The sequence below is a fragment of the Quercus robur genome, chromosome 10 (genome assembly GCF_932294415.1).
Source record: "Quercus robur chromosome 10, dhQueRobu3.1, whole genome shotgun sequence".
Classification (NCBI taxonomy): Eukaryota; Viridiplantae; Streptophyta; class Magnoliopsida; order Fagales; family Fagaceae; genus Quercus; species Quercus robur.
This window is the reverse complement of record NC_065543.1, coordinates 28,297,035-28,321,404: the sequence shown is the minus strand read 5'-3', so window position 1 is coordinate 28,321,404 and position 24,370 is coordinate 28,297,035. Positions and strand designations below refer to the sequence as shown.

Sequence of the window (24,370 nt, the reverse complement as noted above, 5' to 3'; positions counted from 1 at the left end):
ATGTATTGATTTTACTTTCAATATAAAATAACTGGAGTTGAAAATGGAAAAAAATCATACACATAGTAAGTTGTGATTTGTAGAATATAAAATGATACACAAAAAATGGTATATGAAATTTGTAGTCATTACTCGTTTTTACCCATGGTATTTGATACTAAATCTTAAATTTATTATTTTGACAACTTTTTTAAGTAACAAACCTCAGTAAAAAAAATACCCTCAAGAAAAAGAGTCATTTGATTTTGTTAGAGAGGTTGATTTATAATAATCATATTCTCCAGTTATGGATTTGACCTTTCTTTTGGAGGAGGCACTCAGTATAAAGTGTTATATTCTCTATGTTTGTTTTCTGATTTATTTGTTTTTACTATCACTGGTTCCAATCTAAGGTTATTACACAACAAATCAGTCCAATAGTAACATAGATCCATCAAGCACAAACTCTTATGTAAACATGTTTGTCTAATTAAAATCACTGTACAACTCAGTTCGCTAAGTTCCAAAGCTTTGCCACTCATCCAGCATTGGATGGAGGGCCACGTACACATAAACCCATATTCGCGTTGAAGAGTCATTTTTGTATGAGAATGAACAGTAGTACAAACATTCTCTCCTTTAATGCTGGTTTTATTAACGTGTACTGTATACATTAGTAAATTATTTTAAAAAAATTTTTTTAAGAGATTTAAAAAATTATTTATTTATTTTTCAGTTTTTTCATTTCATCATAAAATGTTATTAAAAATAGATTATTAATATATACTTTAAGGACATACATTAACCGAATCCATGTTAACCGAACCAGTAAAAAAAAAAAAAATTAAAATAAAATTACAGAATAAAAAGTATCCATTATGAACAGTAACGGATTTGGATCTTTTGCCTGAAAAGAAAGTGAGAGATCAGAGAATGACTAGTAAAATGGGAAAGTTAAAGACAAGAAGGGACTGAATAAATAGAGGGTGTTGTACTAACAAAGCTCCCCATTGATCGAGAAACCCCTCGACGTGTTGCTTTCGGGTATGTAAAAAGACAGAAAAGAGTGGAAGCAAATAAAGGCCATGCCAACCTCCAATTAGTGTTTTGACTGATACAATTTGCATGCATGGGTCAATCCGTTGGTCACTTCCAAAATGGGAGCGTCTGTCTTACCTCATGGTTCGTACAGTTGTTCTCTTTTATATATGAGCACATATGGAAAGGTTAACATATAACAATACAAGTTAATTTGGTCTGTCGGAAAAATGGAGGCCAAGAGTAAATGCTGGGAGAAAGTAGAGAAAGTAGAAGAAGAAGATGATGATGAAGTAATGGTAGGAGACCATGAGATCCTCAAGAGAAGAATCTCTAGCCATCCTTTGTATGGCCTCTTGGTTGAGGCTCACTTGGGCTGTTTGAAGGTCCTCTCTCTCTCTCTCTCTCTCTCTCTGTGTGCATATCAAAAAACTGCCTTCATATTTATTACAAATTTGATTTCTGCTTTTTCTATGAGAAAATGGCACTGGAGGATCCTACTAACAATTTCTGTTGAAATAAACCTGTCTATAAGTTTGAAATTTTGAAGTAGTGGGTCAGCCAGAAACTTCATGATCTTTCTTTGCTCCCTTAAAAAAAATTATTAATTGCTTTATTTAACTTTTTCTTTTTTCTTTTTATTGAGAAGAGAGGGAGGGAGTGATTTGGGGACATATAACTATTTTTTTCATAATTTATATTTTATTCAGGGGTACCGACTTTTGGATACTCTACAATCAACATTTCCTTCAAAATATGTTCTTTGACTCTTTGTTTTCCTTGACCACTTCTCTTTTTACGGTTTAAGGGAATAAATTGTACATGAATTCTTTGGTTCATGTTGCCAAGAACCAATTTGTGGCTGATATTGCTATCTTTGAAGCGATCCATAATAATATGGATGTCAAATTAGGTTTTCTACTTTATTTGAATACCCAACAATAAGCATTATTGTCAGATTGCCTTGGTTTAGTGTAGGGTTTTTTTTTTTCTTTTTTTTTTTTGGGGGTGGGGGAACTTTTGATATAGGATTTGAGTATTCACTATTCATGAATCATGATGATGTATAAATCACTATTTTCAGTCATTATTTACGTCCTTTTTACCTCTGTAGGTTGGTGACATAGGGGAATTGTACATAAATCATAGCAGAGAACAGAAGCAACCAGAAAACAATGTCAGCTTTGGCATGGCTAATCGATCTGAGCTAGATCAATTCATGGTAAAATCCCAGTTACTCATAATTATTAACCAAAATATCTCTCTCTCTCTCTCGTACACAGTTACACTACGACATAAAGTAATTCGTTGAGCTGAGCCTTTAATTTAGAAGGTGTGGACCTAGATGCCTTGACGTAGATTGGAGTAAAGTTCTCATATGGTCTAATACATGTTTGAGTCAAACCTAACATGATATCTTTCACCATTTGCTTTATTCAATTCTCTTTTTGATGAAATTAAAGCAATATTTCTTCGGAAATGACACAAGACCTAGGAATAAATGCGTTGTAGTCAGTTCTTAGTAGACTACAAGTCCATAATAATATAATATGCCGTTTCCCATGCCTATCCTTCATTAGTCCCATACACATTGAATATATATATATATATATGTGTGTGTGTGTGAGAGAGAGAGAGAGAGAGAGAGACTATCAAAATATATTTACTTTATTATTTAGTAGAAAAACATGTCTGCAAAATGCATTACAAACAAAAAAACTACATTGAATTATTGGATTACCCATATTTAATACTTCACACCTTAATTTACTTAAAAAGATTTGCAAATGCATGAGTTGAAAGGAAAATATGAAAAGCAATTATATATATAAAACAAATTTCAACCATTAAATTTGAAGTGCTTTTCTTTCTAAAAAAATTTTGAATTACTTTTTATTCATTATTTTGATATACAAGAAACCTTAATGAACGTAAATCTATTAACCATACACATCTGTTCCTGAGGAGTTAGAGTTAAAGTTAGGGTGTTTTAATTTCCTTGAACTGCCTAATCTAGTTCTTTACCAGATAAGCAACACTATAGACACGTACACAAGTAAACTGTATTGGATTAGTTAATTTCATCACAAACTATAAGTATCTCTTATACGCAATTTTTTTATTTTATTTTTTTATTTTTCACACAAAGCCAGTGGCAAAGCCAAAAAGAACATGTCATTCATGTGAATGCTAAGAGATTTTTGAATACGCAAAAAAAAAAAAAAAAAAAAAAAAATCACAATAAATAATGTATTCATCATATTATATTTATTTATTAGATTTTTTACATAAAAATAATCCATTTTTTAATTTAATTTTTTTCAAAGTAATTCTACTCACAAATGAAAATGTTTTTATTGGTTTGATAGACATAAAGTTCAATTATTTTGGTAAAAGTATAAGGGGTGTATTTTTTTTAATAAAGAAAAATTAGGGGGTGACATATGTAATCACCATCTCACATTTCATGGTATATTGTTACTTGGGTTTTTTGGTAAGCTCATGGGTACTACTAGCATACAGTAAGGTGTGCCATTACTTGACCACATTATCACAATTTCTACATATTAGAAAGTATTATATGGACTAATTTTTGAATCCACAACTTTATTTAGCTTAACATGCCAGTTTATTTTTATCTCTAACTAATATACAATTTTTTAAAAGCATCACTTTTTTTCTATATACATTTGTACTTTCAAACAATTATTCTTTAAAAAATTTGGTCAATGAAAATAAACTTATCCAAATACACTCATCAAACATTTATGTACTTGAATCTTCATATATAGTTTATTTAACTTGAAAGATAATATTTAGAGCTTATTATGCAATTATCCTTATATTTATTGCCACTTTTTTCTAAATATATTTGAACTTTTACAAAATTATTCTTTAAACAAATTAGGTCATACACTCATCAACATTTATGTATTTGAATCTTCATAGTTTAACTTGAAAAATAATATTTAGAGCTTATTAGGTAATTGTCCTTATATTGATTGCTTATACACAAAAGTCTATATCATATCTAAATGAGAATGAATTATTACTAAAGAATTTGAGATGTGACAATCATTATTTTATATTACTTTTGTAAGGGTATAAGGGTATGTTTGGTAATTGTTTTTTCCCCTTATTTTCTGTTTCCAAAAATAATTTTCTATTTTTGAAACTAAAAAATATGTTTGGCAACCCAAAATAGAAATAAAACAAAAACTGTTCTCAAAACTCAATTTGTGAAGGAAACTGAAAACATACAAAAGACTGTTTTCAATTTTTAGATTTTAAAATTCAATGAAAACACGCATTTGATTTAATGAATCTATCTCATTTAATGAGTTAGCATTAGAGTTCAAATCCTAGTAATAACATATTTTAGTATTTTCTATTTTTTTCTTCAAAAAAAAAATATTTTTTTAATTTTAACTAACCAAACATGTTTTTTATTTCAAAAATACAAGAAAATTGTTTTTTCTTATATTCTCAAAAACAAGTTTTTGAAAATAGAAAATAAAAACTATTACCAAACATAACCTAACACTTATGTTCTTTTGTTTTCTCATCTCTTTGATTTAAACTTTTGCTTCCTTTTTTTTATTTTTTTATTTTTTATCATTGTTTTCTTTTCTTTTTTTCTTTTCCTTTTTTTTTTTGGTTCTTTTTATTTATTATTATTATTATTTTTGGCTAAATGAATAATTTGTTAGCAATATCAACATGAAATGCATGAAAGCATTTACTAAAGAAAAAAAAAATCAAATAATATTATATTTCGAGGAAGGAATGAGTCAATTGAAGGTATTAGTATATAGTATTTAGTTTTTTTTTTTTTTTTTTTTTTTTTTTTTGTGTTGGGTTGTTGTGGGGGGGGGGGGGGGGGGGGGGGTGGTGGGGGTGCGCAGCACAAGGGGCGCAATTGCCCTCCCGGCCCCCTTAATCCCCTTGACTCCGGCCTTATACATAACCTTACATTAGCTCTTTTACACGCACTTTGTGTGTTCATAGGGTTAGGAATTGATTTCTCACCTAAAAAAGAAAAGGAATGATAAAATAAAATAAACACTTCTTGAAACTATTTGTAACAGCAAGTAGTTAAATAAGTGTGTAGAAATACATTTTTTTTTTTTTTTAGAGAGTTTTAACCCACAGTGTAGTGTGTAGAAATGTTAGTAGAGGTAGAATGATGGATAGTTTTAAAATTTTCAATTTATACTTGTCCTTAATTAATCTGTCTTATTGTTAAATAAATTTTAATTAACTAATAGGGTTTCTTGAAAGCACAAAAAGTGGACAACAAATTAAGATTTTTATTCCCTTGATAATAGTATAGATTACCTTAGAGAATTACCCAAAAACCTACTATTTTACTGGTGTTGATCCGCAATAGGCTTTCACGAGGCAGCCAATTAACACCTTTTTTTTCTTTTTTCTTTTTTCTTTTTTCTTTTTTTTGATAGAAACCTTATATAAACAATTAATTGTAAAATAACACTATAGATTCAGCTTATATAAACTACTAATTGGAAAATAATACTATAGATTAGCAATTCTAGTATATTCGTAGGTAGATGAGCCTATTTCCTTACAAAGTGGCTAGGACAGACAAGCCCATGGGCCCTTGGCGGCTTAAGATAGCCACTAAATTGTAGAATAAGTTGGCTATAGATGGGTCATCCCCAGGAACCCTGTGCAAGGTGGGCTCAATCTTCCCATCCGAATTGGGATGATGATCGAGTTGAATGCCCCACGGATCTCCTTCGTTCAGTCCTAGGGCTAGGATAGCGTTTAGGATAAGCAAACTATGGCCTCTACATTGTCACCTACTCACAACCACCCAACATTAAAGTGAAGAATAATTCCTATGAACGGTAGATCAAAGAGATAAACACCATCCCTTTTCAACGACAGCAGTCAACAAGGGATATATGCAACAATTAAATACCACCACTGCCTTTTGCTTGGGATAAAGGGCCGAATATCTCACTTTTCATTTTAAATATTCTTTCCTGTGGGAGACTAATAAAATATTGTGTGCAGCAAATAACTGGCAGCCCCCTGTAGCAATGAGTTAAAAAATTCTAGTAATGAGTCAAAATAACAACTTTACCGTTAAGTGTGTTTTTAGTGTTTTTATTCTATTAATCCATAATGTAGCAATTGACAATTGAATGCCCATTAATATGATAAAATGGCGCAATAGAAGCGATCATTCTTTGAGTAAGATCATCTAGGTCGAAAACTAGATGAGTCACCAGGTTGAATGGTAGTAATTGGAGATGTTGTGGCATGGAAAATGTGGATTTTTTTTTTGGTGAACAATGAGGTTTTAAGAAATTTTTTCCCAAAAAAGTTCATCAATATCTTGATCAACTTTAGACAAGTGAGAACAGTAAAGCAACTGGCTGCAAATAGGCTCAAAATCATCAAGGAAACCCGTTAGAGATTGATGAAATCATTGTTGCTATCGATACTCTTGAAATTGTATGGTCTCAAAAAGTTATGTGAATGATGGCTTAGATAGGGCAAGTTGATTGCAAAGAAAGTACATACGGGAATGAAATTCAGGGATAAGCTCCCTTGACATGTGTTTGGATCTATAGAAAGTGACCTTAAGCTGACATAGCTTGGCACTATTGTTTCTTGAGCTGACCTTAGAGCCGGCATAATGAGAGGTAAACATTTTCCATACTTTCTTAATTGTTTCATAAATGACAAACTTCATGTTGATTGAGGGACCGGAATTGTTGTGAAGCCAGGAAGTGATTGGGTTATTGGTGATATCCCAATCTTCAAGACATGATACGAAATCATTGTCAATCTCACCAGCTTTCTTCATGGGTGCCTTACAATTTTTTACAATAAAGAGCTAGAGCTAGCGAACTCAAAAAAGTTATGCATAGGCTCAAAAAGTTAAATTATCCCCCATCATAAACTATGTAGGTAAGGAGAGACTTGCAAGACACCATATGTGCCATTTCTTTTTCTTTTCTTTTCTTTTCTTATTCTCTATTTTTTATGTTATAGGAATTTTATTGAGTGGTATGAATTAATTATATTTGAGTCCATATATGGTTAATATAAAGTACAAAGATGCCATTTAGATTCAAAGTTAAACCATAAAGCTAAAGATAGTTGTGGAGATATATAATATTTATTTGTTAGTACATGTGTTTTCATAATCTTACTATATTTTGTATTTTCATTATACTCATACTATTTGTACTATACACATAGTATGCCTATATAAGAGTTTCACTAGAACAATGTTATACATACAAAATATACATCAAATATACAAACCACTCTCTCTCTCTCTCTTTATTCTTAACATGGTATTAGAGTCACATTCTTGTGGCCCTCCATAGTTAGATCCACAACCACATGCTTCCGTACACCACCGATGATGACAAAGAACCACTAGTGACAACCAAGAAGTTCTCTTTCATGCCTTCCATCACCAAGCCTAAGTTATTCGAAATTGGCCCCACATATCAGTTCCTTACACTCAGATCGGTCGACACGCTTAAGAACAAAGGAATTTTGAGCCCTGATGTGCCATATGCACCACCAACAGATCCCATGCACCAACCAGCTACCACCACATACCACACATGCACTTCACTTCATACCCTACCATGTTAACCCTAGGCCACCCCATCCACATATCAGTGTCACTGGGTTGGCCATTTACCCATTAGCTTTGACTATTAACCATACATTGTTGACTTTGACAGTTGACTTGTCACTTTGACTTTGATCTGTGTTGCTATTGACTTTTCTGCCAGAATTGATTTTTTCTCGTCATGTCTTTCCTAGCTAATTTTCACATTCTGATTTCATTTTTGCATTCCCTATTTTCATTTGAGCTTCATTTTTCATTATTAAAAAAACAACAACAACAACAACAACAATAACAACAAACAAACAAAAGACACCTACAAGTTCCTAGCTTCCATGGCTTAGCACCACAAAGCCTCTCACCCCATCACTCTTGTGTTGGATGGTCTCACTACTTATCATGCTTGGTCCCAAAACATGTCAGTCTACCTCAAAGGGAGAAAAATGTGGAAATATGTTACCAACAAACTTCTCAAGCCCAAACCACTTATGGATTATGATTCTGAAATTGAGGATGAGTTTGATGCCCAACTTGAAGAATGAGAGGGTGCTCAAAAGAAGATATTGTCATGGTTTGTCAACAATTTTGTTCCTTTCATCAACATTGTTCGCCCTAGTATTGACACAACTAAAGCTACTTAGGATTTCTTAGCCAATCGTTACAAATACACTAATGACTCTGCTTTTGAGTTCCAACTTGAGTTCAAAATTTATCAGATGTTCGAATAATTAGGTAAGCCAATTTCTAAGTATCACTCTCAAACTTCTATTATATGGGAACAATGTTCGTTGTAGCTCCATCTCTCAAGTGTGCTAAGAACATTGACTTGTTTGCCAAGTTTATGCATTTTATAATGATTCTTCAAGATAACTTTGAAACCACCAGGGCAACCTGCTTAATCGCTCTCTAACTCCTTCACTTGAAATTGTAGTTAAAGATCTCATATCTAAGGAGAACCTTCGGCCTACTCATTACTTGTCATCCTCTATGTATTGGCCATACCTTCTACTCCTCCACAGACTACTACTGCTTTTAGCCTTGCTCTTCCACGGAATAAGTCATATAGCTCTACCCTCTTAGCCATCAAAGGGCTTTCACTGCAAGTTTTGTTGCGCCAAGGGACATGATATCTCTGTCTGCTGTAAACTTCAGAAATTCCTGCAAAAGCAGAACAAAGGTCACCTTCCTCAGGCAACTACTATCCTTCATATCCATCTTCGACCTCCTCACTCACTACAACTAACATTGAGGTAGTAGTTCAACATGTTTTATCTCGTATCTTCATTGCCCTTTTTGTCACCTTAGGTATTCATTCTTGGTTTTTTGACAATGTATGTCCCACTTCCATTTATACAGTTGATGGTACTCTTGTGCCTATTAGTCATAAAGGAACAATTTCTTCACCTATTTTATCCCTTAGTGACACCTATCTCATTCAAAATTAGTTCATCAACTTGCTTTCTATTGACCAAATTTGTTAACTGTGAGTAGATCTTCTATTTACTAATCATGGTGTGGATGTGTAAGATCCTCGGATAAGCCAGCTACTTGGGATAGGCCGTAAGGTTAGGTGTATCTTTAAGGTCCAAAACAAGTTTGCTTCCTTCGTTGTGCACTTTATGGCCTTAAGCAAGCTTCTTGAGCTTGGTTTGAAATGTTTAGCTTAATGGTTTCTCATTAGGGTTTCATTTCGAGTCCATATGACACAGATGTTTTTGTAAATCCTCTGTTGGTATCACTCTTATCCTCCTTTATGTTGATAACATGATTATTACTGAAAATGACCTTGCAAGTATTTTTGCTCAGAAATATCTTAGTCAACATTTTGAGATGTGGGATCTAGGCACTCTTAGCTATTTCCTTGGGCTTGAGGTTACTTCCTCCTCTGATGGATACTATCTTTCCTAAGTCAAATATACTTCAGATCTTCTATCCAAGGCCGATCTCACAAATAACAAAAGTGTTTCCACTCCCTTGGAAATCAATGCCAAACTCACTCCCTTGGACGGTAAAACTCTATCGGATGTCACTCGCTATCGTTAATTGTTGGTAGTTTGATCTACCTCACAATCACTCGCCTCGATATTGCCCATGACATGAGCCTTGTTAGTAAGTTTATGGATGCCCCTCACTCTGTTCACTATGCTGCCATTCTTTGGATTCTCTAATATGTCAAGGACACACTCTTTCATGGTCTTCACTTTTACTCTCAATCATCTCTCGAGCTTTGTCCCACAGACCATTGCTACATATAGGTTTTTGCCTTTTGTTGGCTACTTCTCTTGTCTCCTAGCATAGCAAGAAACAGGATGTTATTTCTCACTCTAGCACAAAGGTGAGTCTTGTACCCTTTCTAACACCATTGCTAAGCTCATATGACTTCAATAGCTCTTGGCTGACTTGGATGCTCCACAAACCACTAAAACTCCTTTTTTATTGTGACAACTATAGTGCTATTCACATTACTCACAACGATATCTTTCATGAAGCACATTAAAACGACTACCACATCACTTGTCATCATCCCAAGAATGGAAATCTCCAATTGTACTCCATCTTCTCGGCTAATCAACTTGCTAATATCTTCACCAAGCCTCACCCACCCAATCGTCTTCGAGATTTTATATTCAAACTCTAGTTGGCATCTTCCATGCCACCTCGAGTTTGAGGGGGGATATATATGGTAGTTAGCCTATTGGGCTTAAGCCCATTATACTATGTATTTGCCCTACACTCAAATTGCTTATACTGCGCACATAGTATGCCTATGTAAGGTTTTCGTTTATACAGTGTTATACATAAAAAATATATATCAATATACAGACTATTTTCTGCCTCACTCTCTATCTTTATATTCTGAACATCATAAACCCTAATAAAGTATAAAAAATTAATTACATCAACCAAATTTTCACTACAGTAACTTGAAACTATCAGATCGTCTAAATATTTCATTGGAATGTTTTTAGGAGCAGGTTTGTATGTGTTCAATCGTACTATTGTCTGTGTAAGGTAGTGGTAACTAACCAACTGATAAAAAAATAATTAGATGAGGACTCATACGAACTGGAACAAGCACACGATTCTACTATAGTTCTTTTCATTTTCTTTGTTTTATATATGTGGTTTTGTGATTATCATAAAGCTAAAGATAATTGTGGAGACACATAATATTTCATTAACCCAAATAAAATCTAAAAAATTAATTACATCAACCAAATTTTCACTAATTTAGATGATATGTGCTGGATATGGACCAGTGCATCTCACCTTATAATACATACTATCAATTATAAAATTTCATTTGAAATTTTTTCTCTACACTAACATGAAACTATCAGATCATCTGAATATTTCATTTGAATGTTTTTAGGAGCTGGTTTGTATGTGTACAATCATACTATTGTCTGTGTAAAGTAGTTGTAACTAACCAACTGATAAAAAGTAATTAGATGAGGACTCATACCAATTGGAACAAGCAATAGAAGAGACGATTCTACTATAGTTCTTTTGATTTTCTTTTTTTTATATACGTGGTTTACTGATTAGTATACTTTTAATTTTGGTTGAAATGGACAGGAAGCATATTGCATGGCATTAACAAAGCTGAAAGAAGCAATGGAGGAACCTCAACAAAAATCAATGGCTTTCATAAAAAACATGCATTCACAACTTGAGGAGCTCACAAGCATGCATCCGGTACCTGCTGAACATGACACCACTTCTGGTGAATGAACTAGTGTGCAATGCTACTTTCTTTGGTTACTTTAGATGCTTAACTAATTAACTTGTATCTGAGACAAGAATTAGCATCAATATGACAGTGTGGCAATTTTATTTCAATTATTACTGCTGAGACGTTCACATTAGAGCAGAAGATTATGCAATATCACTAGCTAGAGCTATACATTTTCCTTGAGATGTCTTTGTTTTCATGACTACTTGCACGTTGTATGGGATTGCATATATTTCAGCATCTCATTGGCCTTATCACTTTCGGTTTCAACAACAGCTATTTCTTTTTCATTTTTTTTTTAAGCCCAAATGGAATGATGATTTGTAGGTACAAAATTTTGAATCATTTCCTAATTATTTCTTAATGGGTTAAGATCTCTACCCATTTAAATCCTCTAATTCCTTCCAATTTTTAGTCAGGTTTGAAACACTTCTCTGATTTATTATGGGGTACATGAATTTTTTAAGTTTTACGTGTCTTACACCTAGATGCAAATGGAATGAGCTTGGAGTATTTTAAAAAAATTTACCGGTTAGTTATAGTTAGTTTGTAGCAAGATTGATTGTCACTTTTTTTTTTTTAAAGTGAAGACTGATTGTTACTCTCTTTCTTATAGTTATAGCCTTATAGGTTGCGTAGAGCGTAGAGCCTATAACTATAATAAGAAAGAGAGCAACAATAAATCTTACTCTTTTGTTAACCATATGGATCATGGATGTTCTAGTTATAAAAAATTAAAACTACAAGAAAACAAGACACGAGCCTTACCTAAAATTCACAAGGCGAGATCCTTGTCAAAAGTATGGACCATCTAGACCTAGATGGCATCCTTTCTGCACTGAAAATACCCGCTATATTCTCAACATCAAGGTTTCAAATAACCTAGCTAAAAAAAGTTATTATCTGTTAGTGTATAGCTTAGACTACTTTAGCCCATTAGGCTTGGCCCAGTACACTGTACTTGTAGTTTACTCCTTTTACTTGTACTGCACACATACCTAGCCTATATAAGGCTCTCTATTGTACATTATTATACACATCAATATACAAACTATTCAGTCTCTCTCTCACTTTATATTGTTAACATGGTATTAGAGCCATTCCTCTGACTTTCTGGTTCCTGTGGACATCTCCGGCGTTTTTCTACTGCCCTCGCCTTCATCCAGTAGTCACTGTCAAAAGCGAGTCACCGTCGTCACGCCCACAATCCCTGCAACTCTCGGATATCATCGTTCTTCTCCTCCAACTGCCAAAGCAAAGGCATAGAGTGACAGAACAGCCAATCCCGAGCAAAACCCAACCAAGAACGGCCAGAAACTACATCACACGCGTCGGTTGAAGTTTTTGCCTCATGAGCACGAGCTCTACACGCCGCCACGCGCCATCAGTGTCTCTTACGCACCAGCCCCACGCGCCACGCGCGCTCCCACGCGCCTATTCCGTTTCACGTACTGCCACGTCAGCCCTAGGGTGATGTCACACTGCCACATCAGCACACGTCAGCCGTTGACTGTTGACTTTGACCAAAGTCAAAATTTTTCAACAGGACCTGTCTTGCTCAGTTTTTCGCGTAGATTCCGATTTTGAGCTCCGTTTCTGCATTTAAGGTCTCTAAATCTCACTTTTTGGTCATTTTCTTCATTATAGTTCAACAAAATGAACGAGATATCATACGTCCTATCACTATTATGTTGGATGGTCCTACTAGTTATCATGCGTGGTTTCAGAATATGATTGTCTTTCTCAAGGGTCGTAAACTGTGGAGATATGTGACTGGTTCAATTCCTAAACCAGTACCAAACCCTAAGTCCAAAGTCACAGCTGCTGAAGAGTCTTCCAAGACTGCTGTTACAACAGATGATTATGAAGAACGTCTAGAGGAATGGGAGAGTATTCAGAGTAAGATCTTGTCTTGGTTTATCAATACCTCTATTCCTTCCATTCATAATCTTCTTCCTCGTCTTGAAACTGCTGAGGCTGCTTGGAAATTTTTGGCCGATCACTATAATTGCACTAATGATTCAAGCTTAGAGTTCCACATTGAATCAAAACTCTATCAAATGCGCCAGGAGACAGGTCAGTCTATTTCTGATTTTTATTCTCAGACTTCTACTATGTGGGAACAACTCTCTGCTGCAGATCCTCCACTGGTGTGTTCTAAGGACATTGAGCTCTTTGTCAAATATCGGGATCGTCGTAAATTTATGCACTTCATGATGGGTTTACGCGAGGATTTTGAGCCTACTAGGGCTTCTCTGCTTAGCCGGTCTCCTACTCCTTCTCTTGATGCTGCAGTCAAAGAGCTCATTTTTTAGGAGAACCATCGGCCTACTTATCACATGTCATCATCTGATCATGTATTGGCTACACCCTCTCCACAGCCTCCCATTGCTGCATTCACTGCTCCTCCACGAATAAACTCTAGGCGTCCCAACTCTCAGTCTTCCAAAGGTACTCGCTACAAGTTTTGCCGTACCAAAGGCCATGACATCTCTGTTTGTCACAAACTGCAGAAATTTGTGCAAGAGCATAATAAAGCTTCTCTTCCTCGGGCGGCTACTGTATGTCCTTCAGATTCATCGGTTCCTACAGGTCCATCTTTGGCTTCCTCACTTACTACGGCTGATATTGAAGCAGTTGTTCAACAGGTTTTATCCCGTACTTCCACTGCCCTTTCTATCACCTCAGGTAAACAATCTTGGTTTTTTGATACTGCATGTTGTAACCATATGACTCCTGATGAATCCCAATTTTCTGATAAGGCACCCTTAGAACATCCACTCACCATTTATACTGCTGATGGAACTCCTATGCTTATTAGTCATAAAGGAACAATCTCTTCTCCTTGTTTATCCCTTAGTGACACTTTTCATATTCCAAAGTTATTCCTCAATTTACTTTCTGTTGGTCAACTTTGTGAATTAGGCGTAGATCTTCTATTTACTAATCATGGTGTGGATGTGCAGGATCCCCGGACGGGTCAAGTGTTTGGGACAGGCTGTAAGGTTGGTCGCATGTTTGAGGTTCATGACTTGAAGATTCCTTCACAAGTTGTTTCCGCTGCTGCTACCACTGCCACCTTCTCACTTGATCTATGGCATGCTCGTCTTGGTCATCCATCCTTATCTCGTCTTCAGTTGTTAGCTTCTCAAGGTCATTTAGGTTCAGTTCAGTTTCAAAAATTTGATTGTACTTCCTATCATTTTGGCAAACAAAAAAAATTGCCCTTTAATAAAAGTGACTCATTTTCTTCTGCTCCTTTTGATCTTATACATTCTGATATTTGGGGTCCTGCACCTGTTTCCACTGAGGGGGGATCTAAATATTTTGCCATATTTGTGGATGATTTTTCTCGATATACTTGGATTTATCTGCTTCATCATAGGTCTGAACTTGTGTTTATTTACCAAACATTTCATAAAATGATTGAAACACAGTTTAATCGCACCGTCAAAGTCTTTCGATCAGATAATGCTCAAGAATATAATGATAAATCTTTCTTATCCTTTTTAGATAGTCATGGTACTCTTCCTCAGCGGTCTTGTCCTTACACCTCTCAACAAAATGGTCGTGCAGAACGAAAACATCGTCACATTCTTGATGTTATCCGCACCCTTCTCATTTCTGCCTCTCTTCTTGAGCGCTTTTGGGGTGAGGCCGCACTCACTGCTGTGTACACCGTTAATCGTATTCTTTTACCAACTACACACAACAAATCACCATTTGAGCTTCTCTATGGTCAAACTCCTAACTACTCCTCTCTTTGGGTTTTTGGTTGTGCTTGCTTTGTCTCTTTTCCTCCTCATGAACGAACAAAGCTCCAGCCTCGTACTCGTCTCTGTTGTTTCCTTGGTTATGGTGTGTCTCAAAAGGGGTTTCGCTGCTATGATCCCATTTCTCGTCGCCTTCGTGTCTCCCATCATGTTGAGTTTTGGGAACATCGTCCTTTCACGAGTCTTCAACAATTTCCTGCATCTTCTTCCTCAGAGTCTCCCATTTTTACTGATCTTTTTCTCCCTCTCTATCCTGAACTTGTGGAGGATTCTTCAACATCGGCTGCCTCTCCAGACGACTCATCTCCAGTTCTGTCTTCGGCATATGACCCGCCTGTCTTGGATCCTGTGGCACCACCCTCTCCTGAGTCTCCTGTTGGTCCTAAACTTTGTCGTTCCACTCGGGTAAGCATTCCTCTCCCTTATCTCACTGATTATCACTGCTCTTTTGCTCTTGCCACCCTCTATGAACCTCACACCTATCGTGAGGCCCATACTGATCCTCTTTGGCAGCAAGATATGAACGAAGAACTAGATGCCCTTCATAAGAATCACACTTTGGATATGGTTGATTTGCCTCCTGGTCAGTCTGTAGTAGGTTGTAGGTGGGTTTACAAGATCAAGACCAAGGCTGATGGATCTGTTGAACGATACAAGGCTCGCCTAGTTGCCAAAGGCTTTACTCAGGAGTATGGTATTGACTATGAGGAAACATTTGCTCCTGTTGCTCGTCTTACATCTGTTAGATGTCTCATTGCTGTGGCTGCTGTTCACCGTTGGTCTCTTTATCAAATGGATGTAAAGAATGCTTTCCTTAATGGAGACCTCCATGAAGAAATGTACATGCAACCACTCTCTAGCTATCCACACTCGAGCAATCAAGTTTGCCGCCTTTGCTGTGCTCTTTATGGCCTCAAGGAAGCTCCTCGAGCTTAGTTTGAAAAGTTTAGCTCAGTTGTTGCTCAGCAGGGTTTCACTTCGAGTCCTCATGACACTGCTGTGTTTGTCCCAAGATCCTCTGCTGGTATCACTCTTATTCTTCTTTATGTTGATGATATGATTATTACTGGAGATGATTCTGCAGGTATCCGCTCTCTTCAGCACTTCCTTAGTCAGCATTTTGAGATGAAAGATCTGGGCACTCTCAGCTATTTTCTTGAGCTTGAGGTTACCTCATCCTTTGATGGATACTATCTTTCCCAGGGTAAATATGCTTCTGATCTTCTCTCCAAAGCTGGTATCACCGACAACAAGACTGTTTCCACTCCTCTAGAATATAATGCAAAGCTCACACCCTTGGATGGTGAACCTATATCCGATGCAACTCGCTATCGTTAGTTGGTTGGCAGTTTGATCTATCTCACTGTTACTCGTCCGGATATTTCACATGCCGTGGGTATGGTTAGTAAGTTCATGGATGCACCTCGTTCTGTCCACTATGCTGCTATTCTTCGGATTCTCCGATATGTCAAAGACACACTTTATCATGGTCTGCATTACTCCTCTCGATCTTCTCTCGAGCTTCATGCTTATTCAAATGCTGACTGGGCAGGTGATCCGACTAATAGATGCTCTATCACAGGTTTCTGTTTCCTGTTAGGTACTTCTCTTGTCTCGTGGTGCAGCAAGAAGCAGGATGTGATTTCCCGTTCCAATACTGAGGCTGAGTATCATGCCCTTACCGACACCACTTGCGAGCTTGTTTGGCTTTGCTGGCTCTTGGCTAACATGGATGCTCCACAGCCCACTACCGCTCCTCTTTATTGTGACAATCGTAGTGCTATCTACATTGCTCATAATGATGTCTTCCACGAACGCACCAAGCATATTGAGATCGACTGCCACATCACTCGCCAGCATCTCAAGAAAGGAAATCTCAAGTTGTTCTCCATCTCCTCTGCTGACCAGCCTGCTGATATCTTTACCAAGACTCACCCGCCTGGTCATCTTCGAGATCTTATATCCAAACTCCAGTTGGCTTCCTCCTTGCCACCTCGAGTTTGAGGGTGGATGTTAGTGTATAGCTTAGACTGCTTTAGCCCATTAGGCTTGGCCCAGTACACTGTACTTGTAGTTTACTCCTTTTACTTGTACTGCACACTTACCTAGCCTATATAAGGCTCTCTATTGTACATTATTATACACATCAATATACAGACTATTCGGTCTCTCTCTCACTTTATATTGTTAACATTATCAAATGAATCATACGCACATATGCCGTCAAAATAATGAGAAAGAACTTTTGTTTATCACATTCCATTCGGTCACAAAGCCAGAAAATTTTTCAGGCCAAGATTATATAATAATATGAAAAATTTTAGAATTAAGAACTTATCTAAATAATAATATATAATTTGGAAATTTTCCGTTATATTTATAATTCAATAAAAATCACAGATTGGCCAATGAGCTTAACTCAGTTGTTTGCAAGTGCTAAGTAGAGGGTGTGATCATGGACCATAAATAAAATAAAATAAAAAAGAGGCACAGGTTCATAAAATCTAGGGTAAACTACGTATTTGGTTTCTATCATTTACAACATTTTTTAATTTGGTCCATAACCTTTACTGCCGTGTCAATTTAGTCATTGCCGCTATCTCTTGGTTGGAAATTGCTGACACGGCAAACGGTCAAAATAAAAAATTAGTTTATTTTCATATCAACAGAAATTAATTTTTTATTTTGACTGTTAGCCACGTCAGCAATTTCCATTGAAGAAATAACGGCAAAAACTAAATTGACACAACACTGAAATGTTAAGGACCAAATTAACATATTTGAAAAATTATGGATCAAATTAAAATATGGTGTAAAAAATAGGGATCAAGTATGTAATTTACCATAAAATCTATTTATATTTATATAGATAGATAGATAGATATCGCACAAATATGAAACCAGCGATTACATAAAATATAAATACCATTGCTATAAATTTTTTTTTTTTTTAATGACTTCACTGTTATGATATTTATTCACAAGTTCTTAGGAAACCCCAATCTCTCATTTATTGATATATGTAGTTTCTTTTAAATTAAAAATTAAAAAATAATGGTAGAGGTAAAAAAAGGAGTTGTAAAAGGTATGCATATCCTATGTAAAAGATCTATGGTTCAAACCCTGCTTACATCAAAATCCAATTGGTGTCTTAGTCTAATGATAAAGACTAATTAGCATTCATCAAAAGTGAACGCCATATGTTGAAACTATTACTCAAAAAAAAATCATACAATGTTTATAACTATAGTGTTATAATTAAATGGTTCTACATCTATAAAAAATTTTAGAAGATATTCTACCTCTATAGATTGTGAAGTTTCATGACACATATAATAATATAAGAAATGGGCTCAAATTACACCTGGTATAACTTTACAAAATATAGAGTTACACATTTTTTAAACTATAAATTTTTAATAGATCTAATGGTCAAAATAACACTATTGACCATGTCAGCATCAAATATTTAATGCTTGCTAAATCATTTAATCTATTTAATACTATAACACTATTGGCCATGTCAGCATTGAATATTTGGACCTGTTGAGCAATAATGCAACACGATGATGTAGCTGCCACTAATGATTGATGAAGGAAGATAATGCAACAATGTCGTTTTGAGTTCAGTCCTCAGAGTTAAGAGATCAGCCACACAACGCACCATATCACTTAAAGAAAATGTGAAGCGCAACATTTGGAGTATTAGACAGTATTCTCTCTCTCTCTCTCTTTCTCTCTCTCTCTCTCTCATCTATTTGTATATAATCATAAATAGACTCTTTTTATGTAATTCATTCAACCATTTTATGCAATATATTGAAGTATTCTCTAGAATATTCTCTCAATTTCTTCATGGTATCAGAGCCATGCTTCCATGGCTTCTGCGAATCCAAATTCTTCTTCAACCTCAACTACTGTGCCTACAATGGTTAATTCCATTGCACACATCAATCCCTTACTATTGCTACTCTCAAATATGTCCTCTATGATGATTGTGAAGCTTGATTACTCCAATTACATCGTTGGGAAGCACGAAATTGAGGCAATTTTGGAGATCTATTTATGATCGATGCCATTGATGAATCTGCTATGGCACTAGATCAATTCTTAAAGGATTCCTCTGGTAATGTTACCACTGAGGTTAATCCTGCTTTTCTCAATTGGAAGAATCGTGAACAAGCACTTTTCACCTTCCTCAATTCTACGTTTTCTTCATCTGTTCTTGCTCTTACTGTAGGACGGAAATCTGGTAGAGGTGTATGGAAGGTTTTAGAGAAGCGTTTTGCTTTAGGTTCTAGATCTAGTGTGATAAGTGTCAGAAATGAGTTGAATGCAGTGAAGAAGGGTACAGATTCTATTGATGTGTACTTTCAGAAGATCAAACAAATTAGAGATAAGTTGGATTATGTTTCAGTGATTCTTGATGATGAAGAATTGCTTCATGTTGCTCTTGATGGTCTACCTTCAGAGTATGATTCTTTCAGTTCTGCTATAAGGACTCGTAGTGATGTTCTTTTTGTTGAAGAACTTAATACTCTTCTCAATGCTAAAGAAAGAGTAATTAAGAAAATATCTAGTGTAGTTGATGGTACATCCATGGCAATGGCTACTAATTACCAATATCATGGTTTTGGTAGAGAAAGAGGCAGAAATAACAATTAGAGAGGTCGTGAAGGATATGGAGGTAAAGGAAATTCCACTGCTGGTACTGGAGGTTACAATTCTAATCCAAATGGAGGTTTCAATAGCAATCTGTCTCAACCTAATCAGAGTGGCCAATCCAGATCTTCAAGGTTTCAAGGTCAGACTCAACGACCATAATATCAGATTTGTGGAAATAATGGACATATGGCTTTGGATTGCTACCACAAGATGGATTTTGCCTTTCAAGGCAAGCATCCTCCATCAAAACTTGTTGCCATGGTAGCCAATTCCTCTCGAGTTCATGTTGCAAATGGTTGGCTTACTAACACTGGTTGTTCAGATCATGTGACCCTTAATTTGGCTAATCTCTCACTGCAACAACAACCTACTTTAGGATCTGAGATAGTGACTGTTGGTAATGGTCAAAAATTACATGTTACTCATATTGGCAGTGGTGAGTTGTGTACTACCTCTCATAATTTAAGGCTTGATGGTATACTTAAAGATCCTGATCTTGCATCCAATCTGTTAACTGTTCATAAGCTTTGTTTGCAAAACAATGCCTTCTACTATTTTGATGCTTATAGATTTTCTGTTCAGGATTTACCTACAGGGAAAATCATTTACGAAGGATTGAGTAAAGATGGTATATATCCTATTCCTACATCATCCTCTTTGGACTCATCCTCATCTTCCTCTCCACTTGATCAAATTGCACCAGTTTTTATTTTCACTTCTGTCAAGTTTGCTTAGATTTCATTGTGGCATAAAAGACTTGGACATCCAAGTGCAAAGTTTTTACATTCTGCTCTTCAGTCTGTAAATCATGATTTTTCTTTCAATAAAGTTGATGAGTGTTGTTCCTCTTGTAAATTCTGTATTAGTGCTAAGATGCACAAATTTCCTTTGAACAAACACGAAATTCAATCTACTTCCATGTTACAAATTGTTCATTTTCATGTTTAGGGTCCAGCACCTATTACTTCTTTGTTTGGATACAATTACTATGTTGTGTTCATTGATGATTTTACTAGATTCACCTGGTTCTTTCTTCTTAAGCAAAAGAGTGAGTTGCTTGATATGTTTAAACACTTTAAGAATCTAGTTGAGAATCAAGATTTTAAGGTTTGATAATGGTGGAGAATATATTAATTCTCAATTTAAGTCTTTTGTTCTGAACATGGCATACTCCATCAAACTTCTTGTCCACATACCCCTCAACAGAATGGTATTTCAGAGAGAAAACATAGGCATATTGTAGAAACTGGTCTGACCTTGTTATATCAGTCTCACTTACCTCTCAATTACTAGTCTTATGCCTTTTCCACTGCCTCATTTCTGATTAATAGGCTACCATCTTCTGTTTTAGGTCTGATATCCCCTTGGGAAAAGGTCAATCACATGTCACCTCCTTTTACTGCCCTTAGGACCTTTGGATATGCCTGCTACTCATACCTTAGGCCTTATAATAAGCATAAACTACCGCCTAGGTTTGTGGAGTGTGTCTTTCTAGGCTACCATCCTTTGTCCAAAGGGTATTTATGCTTGGACACTACTACTAACACTATTTACACAATCTACTATGCTTTGTTTAATGAGGATGTGTTTCCTTTTGCCCATAAGTTTAATCTCATCACTTCTCATGTTCCTTTCTCCACTATTGTTCTTAATTCAAACTGGTTTCCAAACTCTTTTATCCCTACTTCATCTTCATCTACTCCTACTTCATCTTCATCTTCATCTACTCCTACTTCATCTTCATCTACTCCTACTTCCTCTACTCCAATTTCTTGTGTTCTTGATCTACCTTCAGAGTCCCCTTCCTCTTCTGCTTCCCCTTCCTTGCTGTACAGTCCTACTATTAATCCTAATTTACCTTCTTCTTCTTCTTCACTTGATGTCTCTATTCCTGTAAATACACATCCCATGCTCACTAAGTCTAAACTTGGTTTCCACAAGCCTAAAGTTCTTCAGGTTACCACTTACTATACATATCAGGAGCCTCCTTCTTTTGCTGTGGCTGCAAGATATCCTCAATGGGTTGCTACTATGGATTTTGAGTTTCACTTACTTCTCAAGCAGCAAACTTGGTCACTTGTACCTCCACCTACTGATGAGAATGTTGTTACTTGCAAATGGGTTTATAAGCTGAAAAGGAACAATGATGGCACTATAGCTAGGTATAAGGCATGGCCAATAGCTAGGTATAAGGCATGGCTAGTGGCTAGGGGGTTTCTTCAGCAATATGGTTTGGACTATGAAGAAACCTTTAGTCCTGTGGTTAAGCCAGCTACAATGAGGTTACTTTTGGCTCATGCAGTGACTTATGTCTGGTCTTTGAAGCAATTAGATGTGAGCAATGCTTTCTGTAAGGTTGAATTTATTCAATCATGTGTTGGTTTTATTCCGTGCCAAATTTGCTTGTATTTTAGCAATTAGAGATCCTGTATTTAGGTGGGAATTATGTAAGGGTTTTGTGTGAGAGAATGTGAAGAAAACTCAAGATGTGTGCATACAAAGGAGCCTCACAACTGACTCGTGACTGGCAAGTTGCCAAAGTGGCATACGTGTGAAGCATGCAGGGAACTGAAGGGTCATGACAGCTGGAGTACTACAGGAAAAAATATATAGTCTGGCCAGGCAGTTAGCTCGCGACTCAATCTCGCAACTTGTTCCACTCGCGAGACTGAGTCGCCAAAATGCCTTGTTTGGATGAAAACTAACCTTTCGCATTCCTTACATACACTACTATAAATACCCTTATACCTACGAAATGTGGAGAGTTTTTAGAGAGAAACCCTAGAGAATTTTGAGAGAGAAACCCTAGAGAAAAATAAGATTGACTCATCCACAATCTTTGTCATTTGATTCTCCAAATTCCTCTACTCTTTTCCTCTCCATTGACATATCTTTGAGAGGTACATTTGCTAAATCCTCATCTCACCATACGCATATTAGTGAGGAGGTATTTTGGTGCTTGGAAAGCAATTTGGAGATGACCAATTTACTTAGTTGATGCAATGTGCTTATTGCGGGATCCCGGAAGCTAAAGAAGACATGGTTAGGCTTAACCCTGTTGGAGCAAGAAACTTGGAGGGCTTAGGTGTATTGGGTTGATTAGGCTTAGAAGGTCTTCTGCTATTCATGTATCCCAACTTTATTCTTTAGTGGATCATTTGACCACTTGGAGGGCGGCGAAGAGGTTTTTTGTCGAGTTCTTCGGTTTCCTCTTCGATAACACGTGTCAGTGTTATCTTTGTGTTTGCATCTTTCTTCTCTTATTCTTTACCTTTTAATTGCTGTTGTGTTTGTGATTTATTATGGTTTAGAGTGTTTTACCAATTTGGATGTAGCTTATATTCATCATTCCACACATATATTGTTTGTGTATAAGCTTGTGTTGGTATTGTTGAAATTGGGGGTCTAAACATTCATTAGTGTTGTACATACTAATTGAACTTTCACTTTCCTACATAGTGTGCTCAAGGAAAAGGTGTATATGACACAACCTCAAGGCTATATTGATAAGTCTTACCCTAATCATGTCTGCCTTTTGCATAAGGCTCTCTATGGCCTGAAGCAAGCTCCTATGGCTTGGTTTGAGAGGTTCAACACTCAGCTACTGCACATTGGGTTTGTGGCTTCTAGAGCTGATGGAAATCTGTTTATATATAATCATGATTCCCATATTGAGTTCCTATTACTCTATGTGGATGACATTATTGTTACAAGGAATCATTCTTCTTTTATTGCCACACTTATTGATGCCTTAAGTCAGGACTTTGATCTTAAAGACTTGGGGAGGTTGCATTATTTTTTGGGGCTTCAGATTGACTACACTCCTTCAAGCTTGTTTGTCCATCAGACTAAATATACTTTGGATCTACTTCACAGGTTCTCTAGGTCTGATTGTAAACCTTGCAAGACCCCATGCTCTCTTGTTGCTCATCTTGTTACTAATGATAGTCCACTTTTGGTTGATCATGCACTCTATAGAAGCATGGTCGGGGCTTTGCAATATCTTACATTTACTCGACCTGATTTATCATTTGCTGTTCAACAAGCCTGTCAATTCATAAGCCCCCCTACTGCTAATCATCTTTAAGCTGCTAAACGCATACTAAGATATCTTCAAGGTTCACTTCATCAAGGTTTGGCATTTACTCTTGGTCCTCTCACTTTGTTTGCATATAGTGATGCTAATTGTGCTGAAGAACCTATGGATATAAAATCTATTTCTGTAATTTTGGATTTCTTGGTAATTCCCCTATTACTTGGTCTACTAAGAAGCAGCCAACTGTCTCTTGCTCGTCCACTAAGGCAAAGTATAGAGCTCTGGCTTCTTCAGCTACTGAGCTTTGTTGGATCAGGATGCTTCCTAAGGATTTTGGTGTTTTTCTTCCTGCTCCTCCAATTTTATGGTGTGATAATGTGTCTGCTCTTGCCATCGCATCTAATCCTGTCTTCCATGCTCGTACAAAGCACATTGAGGTGGATTATCATTTTGTTAGAGAACAAGTTCTTAGACATGATCTTTAGGTTCAGTTTGTGGCTTCTCAAGATCAATTGGCTGAT

The 24,370-nt window shown here is 36.1% G+C and overlaps 1 protein-coding gene across 1 annotated transcript; it reads left to right on the top strand.

Moving 5' to 3' along the window:
• The first annotated feature begins 1,156 nt into the window (after positions 1-1,156).
• Positions 1,157-11,650, top strand: LOC126703412 (homeobox protein knotted-1-like 1). The gene is made up of 3 exons (XM_050402375.1): positions 1,157-1,403; positions 2,132-2,239; positions 11,219-11,650. Exons 1-3 carry the CDS (start codon positions 1,248-1,250, stop codon positions 11,372-11,374), a joined length of 420 nt encoding a protein of 139 aa, XP_050258332.1. The 5' UTR covers positions 1,157-1,247; the 3' UTR covers positions 11,375-11,650.
• The last annotated feature ends 12,720 nt before the right edge of the window (positions 11,651-24,370 follow it).